The 8,780-nt window shown below is 35.4% G+C and overlaps 1 protein-coding gene across 2 annotated transcripts; it reads left to right on the forward strand.

The window, feature by feature from the left end:
* Window positions 1–2,321: 2,321 nt before the first annotated feature.
* Window positions 2,322–8,433, forward strand: LOC126589427 (COP9 signalosome complex subunit 2-like). Of its 2 annotated transcripts, XM_050254717.1 has the most exons (12): window positions 2,322–2,480; window positions 2,611–2,703; window positions 2,805–2,883; window positions 4,610–4,850; window positions 4,933–5,007; window positions 5,101–5,235; window positions 6,203–6,390; window positions 7,010–7,078; window positions 7,160–7,250; window positions 7,373–7,507; window positions 7,699–7,811; window positions 7,927–8,433. In XM_050254717.1, the coding sequence occupies exons 1-12, from the start codon at window positions 2,471–2,473 to the stop codon at window positions 8,015–8,017; spliced, it is 1,320 nt and encodes a 439-aa protein (XP_050110674.1). In that variant the 5' UTR covers window positions 2,322–2,470; the 3' UTR covers window positions 8,018–8,433. The 2 variants fall into 2 exon arrangements, with proteins under 2 accessions (XP_050110674.1, XP_050110675.1); XM_050254718.1 differs by lacking the exons at window positions 2,322–2,480; window positions 2,611–2,703; window positions 2,805–2,883 and adding an exon at window positions 3,849–4,048.
* Window positions 8,434–8,780: the final 347 nt, after the last annotated feature.

Below are 8,780 nucleotides of genomic sequence, written 5' to 3' on the forward strand. Positions count from 1 at the left end.
TAGGTGTTTTCTTTCTTTTGTTTCCAATGTTTAAATTCATTTTCTTTCGTTTTGTTGTGAACATGAGTGGCTAAACCCCTCTTAGCTAGGGGTGATTTCAAAGCCATGATTATGTGTGTAATATGATTTGATAAATTCCAGTTATGAACTCTTGAATCGTGAATGCAATTGGCTTAACTATTTGATTGATAACTTATTTGTATTTGTTGATTAAGGGTCGACACTTAATTGGCATGCATAAATCCGATGCTAAAATAGCATGAGTGACATGATGTCATAGTTGCAAGTGTTTTGTCAATGCTTATGATTTTCATTAAACATAATGATCTTTGATTGTATCTCTATTATGATGTCATGTAGGGAACTTTTGAAGAATGTTTTGGGTTGTCGAATGATGTCATCCAATCAAATAAAACAAGGAAAATCTGAGGGTTAACTAGTGATGTCACAGTTAATTTGGGGCATTGTCGTTCATAATTCAATGAAGTAGTAACTGGAAATCGAGTTGTTTGCATACATGTCATGTGTGGAGAAAAAGCCTTTAGCTATCTCATCCATCATCTTATTTCTCAAATTCGTTTTACAATCTGTCTAGTTTTTTATACTTGTTTGTTTGTTTCAACTTCATCCAAATCAAAACCCCCCTTTTTAGTTTCTTGTTTCAAAGTGTTTCAAATCTGTTTTGTTTGTGTTTTTGATTGTTTTAGGTGAAGCCAAAACGCAATTTTCGTTCAAAGTTTAGAGTCAGAAATTGCCCAACAAGTGTTTTTAGGCAGTTTTGAGTGTTTTTAAGTTGTTTTAAGTCTTTTAAACCTGTTTTGAGTCCCTTGAGTCTATTCAAACCCTTTTAACTTTGTTTTTATGTTTTTGAGTCAGTTTAGAGTCAATTAGCAATCCTTCCTAATCCTCGGCCTAAAACGATCCCTACTTATACTTATACTACAATTGTCAAAAGAGGGTTAAATTTGTGTGTTAAGTTAATTTTCGCATTAATAGTTCAAGGGGTCAAATGGCAGTTTACCTTAATAATACGGTAGTAGTTGTTTGGTGCTCATTTGTACTAATTAAGCACCGAATACGCTAAACCGATCCCACCATTTAGCACCCCTCACACCCACTAATTTTTATACTCTCCAAAACCTTCGTATAATTAGTTGGGTCACAAATCACGCCCGCTTTCTCCAACCTCTTTGCTTCTGCTCATCACGAAATCGTCATCCAAGTATTCCTTCTCTCTCTTTCTCCCTTTCCACGTCCAATCAACATCAAGCACATACAAAAAGAAAACAGAGGTGGCAAATTAAACCTAGGCCATGGCGTCCCTATTCAGACATCCATGGTGGCAGATCGAACTAAAATCGGAGATATGTTATCTAGGTTTTTGTCATGATGGTGGCGGTGGTTTTGAGGAGGTTGAATTCCAAAAACTCACCTCATATCTGCAGTGACTCAAGTGTAAAACAATTTTCTGCTTGTTGAGTGCGCCAACACCGAGTCTGTAATTGGAGGTTGCTCCCCCAAAATTTGGAGGTTTTGAGTTGGTATTTTGAAGGAAATTGAAGGTGGTTATGGTGGCGACCATCGATCTTGATCAAAAGCAAGTGGGTTTCTAGATAATTACAGATAAGATTTGAAGGAAATTAGGGGTTTTTTCGTTTGGCTCTCATCATAAATTGTAAAGAAAAAAGGGTACATATATATATGATAAAAATACAATAGGTATAAATTAGCTTTTTTCACTTTATTTATTTATTTTTTATTTATATCAAGTTCAGTATCAAACACAATATAAATAATACGATCATTAGTTTCATATCTAACCAGTACTATCCGATGACTATTTATCTTATTCGACTAAAATAATCAGTACCGTCCGAACTGCCAAACGAAATCTTATATCAAGTTTTGGTTGTTATTTATTATAAAATTTAAAAGTTTGGTTGTTATTTATTATAAAATTTAAAAGTTGTGTATAATTCTATATGGGTACAAAATTACAATCACCTATTGATCGGAATGCCCTACGATCATCTCCAATTTTTAGCCTAGAAACATTTTTTCTGCTTCAACCCTTCTAGCCTAAAATTTTAGTCCGGAATTATTAAAGAATGAACTTAGGCTAATTTTTTTCTTAAATTAATTTAAAAAAAAAATTAAATATATAGATTATTGTAAATTAATTTTATAAACATTTTAATCTAAAAATATTTAAATTTCGATAAACATTTGGCATTTAGCCGGGGGGAAAGCTGGCTATTTGACCTAGAAATAACATTTGGTATTTAGCCTAAAATTTTAACATGGTTGGAGAGTGTTGGGGGGTAATTTGGGTTTTAGCCCAGGATCGGGGATGGTATAATATGAGGAATCCGAACCCTCTTTCTCTTCGGTCTCTCTCTGCTCTGATTTCAGTAGCTGCCGAATCCTGAACGCTTTGAAAACCCAGATTCCATCTCGGTTCTGTTCAGTCATGGGCTCCGGTATCTCTCTCTCCTCACGAAAGTCTTTCTTGTGATTAGGGTTTCTAAAGAGTATTGAAGGATGTGAGTGAATGCCGCATTCTCTATGTATAATAATAGCATTGCGTGTTGTTTGTGTGTTTGTATGCAGATGCTGATATGGAGGATTACGGATTCGAGTACTCGGATGAGGAACCTGAGGAACAGGACGTCGACATTGAGAACCAATATTACAACTCTAAAGGTACGATTAGCTTTCAGTTATGTTCCCAGCCTTTTCTCTTTTTGTACTGAATGGGTTTTGGTTTTATTTTCCTCACTTTTTTTTGTTAAAAAAAAATTCAGGTTTGGTTGAGACAGATCCAGAAGGAGCACTTTCGGGATTCGATGAAGTTGTAAGCATGGAGCCTGAGAAGGCCGAGTGGTGATTAACCGAAATAACTTTGTGCTCTAAAATGTTAATGAGTTTTGGCAGCCCTAGGATTTTAAATTCTTCGTTGCTATTCGCACTTTTCGTTTTATGGTTTTTTTTTTAGAGGAAATGAGTTGGGATTCCGTGAGAAATCGGCATAATCTTGAGTGTTTAGGTGAGAAGGAGAAAATGAGCTCTCTATCGTTCGTATCAATCCTCTGGTTGTCTTAATTTTTTTAATTTTTTTTTTGTGTTCCCTTCTCGTTTTCTATCACAATACCTTCTCCATTTAATTGTGAATGAAGTATGATGCTGGAACCGATGGCAACTTAATGAATTTAGTTCTATCGTTTAGGTAGCTACTTTTCTGCCCATGGGAGAAAGCTTTGTCTTACAAAACTATGCAATTTCAATTCAGCTCACAACGTATGATCTGGGAGGGAATTGGGGCAATATAGAATAACATGATGAATCATGTTCGACTCCATATCAGTGGTTATTGTGGCACCTTAATACTAAACTGGATAAAGTGTGGTAAAACAAATTTGATGAAATTAAACAATATTCAACTCAATATCATTTTGTTATTGGTTCTGGCAGTTTGACATTGGAATTCCCTATGATGTATTTTATTTCTGGTTGCTTTTGCGGGTTCATGAAGTCTTAAAACAATAACAGTTGAATTTGAGTTAAGAGTTGACCTGGTGGTTTAGAGCTCCCTGCATCCATCAATTTGCACCTATATCCGTTCATGCTCCTTATTTTGTGAATGTACACTAGCCATATAAAAAGATGTCTTGTTTATGGTGAATATGTGCATTATAAGCTTTATGCTCATGTCTTTCATTTTCCTTTACTCTTGAAATCCTATCCTTTATAATTTAATTTGTTACCAGGGGGTTAAATTTTGTACCCTAATCACTTGTGTACTTTGTCGGCTTTCCTACTAAATTCAGTGGTAATTTTTTCGTTTATTTGTTTAAGTTGGTGGAAGTTTGTGGTGAGTAATAGGCAGAGGGTGAGATTCTGGAGGCTAGTTGGCTGGGGGAAGCTCCCTGCAGATGCTGATTCCTAGGTTACATTCACCTTCTAGAAATCACCAAGAATATTTTTGGTTTTATTGCCCCCACTTCTTACATCTATGCTCGTCAAGCCAACTTTGCCTTATAATTTGAAGGTCAGTGGTAATCTACAGTTTGAAGGTGGAAGAGTTTATTTCACTGTTAGAAAGGTGGAAGAGGGTTCGTCTGTTCCTTCCAGAACATGTTTTATGAGTTGAAATTTTGATTGTTCAGGGTGGTTTACATTCAAATCTTATGGTAGTTCTTTTTGCAATAGATTGGCTTCCTTGAGTTTTTTTGCGTAGTTTAGTATTAGCAGTATGCCAGTTAACTTTATGCAGTAAACAATGTGTTGGTTAATTTTTGGAATTTAAAAGGGGAAGTTCTTAGTATTTCAAGCGGGTTTGTGTGGAAGATAGCGTTGTGGGCATCCGCTTCTGCATGGAGGAATTTTTTGTTTCTGCATCTGTTTTGTAGATGTCATGGCAGTGTAGTTAAGTTGTTTGTTTATTGACTTTTTTGCTATCAGGCGTTAGAGTGTTTTTGTTTTATTGTAATTTTTGTGTGAATGCGTGTTTAATGTTTTTGTACGTAGCTTTTGATATTAAAAGTTTCTTGTTCTTCTTCTTGTAGTTAATAATAATTGTAGTGGTAATCATAAAATTAATATGTTGCAGGGGATTTAAAGCCTTGAAGCAAACCGTGAAGCTCTATTATCGTCTGGGGAGGTATAAAGAAATGATGGATGCATACAGGGTGATGTTGACATACATCAAATCAGCAGTAACAAGGAATTACAGTGAAAAATGTATAAACAACATTATGGATTTTGTTTCTGGTTCAGCTAGTCAGAACTTTGGTCTCCTGCAAGAGTTCTATCAGACCACTCTAAAGGCCCTTGAAGAGGCAAAGAATGAGGTCAGAATATAACCTTGTTTTATCATAAGTTTTTTCTTTCCAATATGGTATGTGAATACAATATTCTGATGTCTTGGTGCAGAGACTTTGGTTTAAGACAAATCTTAAGCTTTGCAAAATTTGGTTTGATATGGGTGAATATGGGCGAATGAGTAAGGTAATCTGTTTGTTTGGATGACACTGTTTATCATCATATTGTGCTCTGATTGTGATCTCGAAAGGCTGAGAGTAACCTATGTTGAACTATTAGATTTTGAAGGAACTCCATAAATCCTGTCAAAAGGAAGATGGTACTGATGACCAAAAGAAAGGAAGTCAACTCCTAGAGGTTTACGCTATTGAGATTCAAATGTACACTGAGACTAAAAATAACAAAAAGCTTAAGGTAATAATCTTCTATGGATGACATGCATATTTAAACTCTGTATTTCGCTCTAACTCTATGTCATATGCATTTTTTGTTAGTCTGTGATGTAGGACTTGGATGAATTAAAGAACAAAGATATAAAGGTTAATTGAATTACTAATACCAGCATTGGCGATACTCATCACTGATGGAGGACAAATAATAACGAAAAAATAAATTTCATTATTTACTTAAGCTTGAGTTGATCAGTTTTGGTTTTCAGGTGTTGTTTCACTTTTATATTTATTACAATAGCACAAGTGGGGGAATTGGTATTACTGTGTTAGCATGTGTATATATGATTCATCATTTGGTTTGACCTCTAGAGGTTTACGCGAATTGTCAACTTCTAGAGGTCAATTTCTTTGATTGTTTATGAGGAGTAGAGTGATTGGATTGGTAATGTATGGGACTCAATTGACTCCTCTCCCCCGCAATATACCCAAGCGGCCCTTACCCAACCCTAAACCTAAAAGAATTGCATGTATAAACCTTCATATATCCGTTTCTTCCAAATTCACCAATGTTCAAAAGTGTCCTAGCCAAGCACCACTTGCATATATAAAACAAAATTTTATATAGTCAAACGTTTACATGCACACTTTTGAAAGATTTTGTTTGTATCTCTCATGACCGTTAGTCAGTATTATCAACAAGTATGATTATAAAAGTTTCTCATGATGGTGTAACAACATATACATTTTGCTTAAGGGGAATGTAGCCCATTTAAAGTATAAGGGAAGAACACCTCACCTTTGAATGAATTTTGATGGGAGAATATATTGGATTTTTGTAGCTTGTGTGCCACATTTTGTAAAAGGCTAACAACGCCACCTTACCATTGTCTTTGTAGGGAATAATTCATCCAGCAATTTACTTTTTATTATTTTCTATGTTCCTGTTTTCCGTTGTGATTTGGCAACATCTGACTCTAGATTGGATGCAGCAATTATACCAAAAAGCTCTTGCAATCAAGTCAGCAATACCTCATCCTAGGATCATGGGAATAATTCGTGAGTGTGGGGGTAAGATGCATATGGCTGAGCGTCAGTGGGCAGATGCAGCCACAGATTTTTTTGAAGCCTTTAAGAACTATGATGAAGCTGGGAACCAGAGGCGTATACAATGCTTGAAGTATTCTCTCCAGCGGCACATCTGTTTTCTTTCTATTTTTCTCATTCATTTAGACTTGTTAATAGGTGCCCATTTTGTCTGTGTGTCTCTCTCTCCCTCATGTATGTGTGTGTATAGAGTGTTGATAGCTTTAAAAACTAGAGGTCAGGCTATTAATTCTTATGTACTATAATCTATGAGGCGTATGAAACTTAGATTGTAAGGTAATAATGATGGAGTCTAGTTCATGAAATATCTGGCAGCTCAAGCATGCATCAGAAGTCAAATTTTATGTAAAATGCACCATCTATATTACTATTTGGATAATAAGTACCATAATTGGGATTTAAGATGATGAATCTTTATGCCAAGGGTATGTTTGACATTGTCGACAAATAACTGTTTTTAAAGTTTAAATTTATTATCCAACATGTAGCATGTTTGATGTGTCTCAGACAGGTGCCTTAGTACAGATGTAAATATAAAATTTTAGTGATATATGATGTGAAATATTCCTTAGGTTGAGATACTGCAGCCATCCATGACTTGATCTGGACTGGGTTATACGGTAGATTTAGTTTGTGGGAGTATTACACATTTTTTACTAATTTTTCCATATTCAATGTGCATTGCTTGACAGGTATTTAGTTCTGGCTAATATGCTGATGGAGTCAGAAGTTAATCCATTTGATGGTCAAGAAGCAAAGCCGTAAGCTATAAAAACATTTTTTTTTATATTTATTTTCAAGTTTTTGCATTTGCCTTTGTTCTTATGATTTCTCTTCCACAGGTATAAAAACGATCCTGAGATCTTGGCAATGACAAATCTGATTGCAGCATATCAACGAAATGAGATACTGGAGTTTGAGAAAATTCTTAAGGTGTTATTCTTCACTAACCTGATGTTACGTGAATAGTTAACCTTTCCTAAGTGTTTGGGTTTCTTTCATTTTTCCTTCGTCTCTTTCTTCACTTAGTTGAGTTGGTATTTGTACTTTCTCAGAGTAACAGGAGGACAATTATGGATGATCCATTCATCCGAAACTATATTGAAGATCTGTTGAAGAATGTTAGGACACAAGTGCTGCTCAAACTTATCAAGCCATACACGAGAATTCGGATTCCCTTCATATCAAAGGTGATCCATAGGGTTCTGTCTTGCCGTATGTGTTTTCTATTGCCTTGTTGTGCTTGTTTAACTATTCACAAATACTTGATGGGTTTTATTTTAAACTTTAATTTATGCATTTTTCCAATACGGCCACTGCTGCTACCATTATTAACTTCCTCATATCACCTGTAAACTTACTAAAGTTTGTTGATGTTCAGGAACTTAATGTTCCGGAGAAAGATGTGGAGCAACTTTTGGTTTCACTTATATTGGATAACCGAATTGATGGACATATTGATCAGGTGAACCGGCTCTTAGAGCGTGGTGACAGGTCTGTTTCCTTGACTCGGTACTTTTTAATTCTTAATCCATGCATAATGGATCATGGTAGATGTTAATGCTTTCTCTTATCAATTACCACTGATTCATTTGTGAACATTGTGTAGGTCAAAGGGAATGAAGAAGTATGCTGCCGTAGATAAATGGAACACTCAGCTAAGGTCTCTTTACCAAACTATCAGTAACCGAGTATATTGAGAATGGCTTATATCGTTTATGATCTGTATTGTGCCTTATGTTCTGAGTTGAGCTCCAACACCCCTTTCGGAGGACAAAATGCTGGATGAGCTGTGAATAGACTTGATTTTTGAGCGTGATAACTTCATGCATAAGCTGCTGATTTATTGAGCAGTATATTCTCAAGTATTTGGAGCAAGTAGAGCCATTTTTCGACGTTCAATTTAGGAGGGTTGTTTAATGGGTGCTATTGCGTCACTTTGAAATCGGTAGTGGCTTCATTTTTAAGTACATGTTTGCAGCTTTAGGCTTATGGGTTACAATACTTTTGGCTTGTATTCAGAAATACCACAAAAACGAAGCTGTCCCTTCGTAACCGGTCATCCATAATATCAAATAAATCATTTTCTTCTTTGGTAAATTTACCAAGGGCTATAGTCATAGTGGTCCTCCTATTCAACTACTTCAACCATTTTTGAACAAAATTCCAATTGAAATGAAATCTTTAGGATAAATTAGGATAAATTAATGCAATTTTGGAGGACTCAATGAAAGGACGTCAATTCAAATCCTGGATTTTCGAATTGAGAGAGATTGAGAGAGATCCAGAATTCTCATTATTTCTTAGATTCATGAACCAAATTCAATTCAGTGGGATCTTTTATTCACATTTTTTTCCATCAAGAACGTTTTATAAAACTCTTGGACTCCTGAATTGGGAGTATCCTACTTTCACGCTATTCACATTTACAGGGTTCAACAAGCAATCGATATTTCACGATCA

Source organism: Malus sylvestris, chromosome 11 (assembly GCF_916048215.2).
Source record: "Malus sylvestris chromosome 11, drMalSylv7.2, whole genome shotgun sequence".
NCBI classification, from domain to species: Eukaryota; Viridiplantae; Streptophyta; class Magnoliopsida; order Rosales; family Rosaceae; genus Malus; species Malus sylvestris.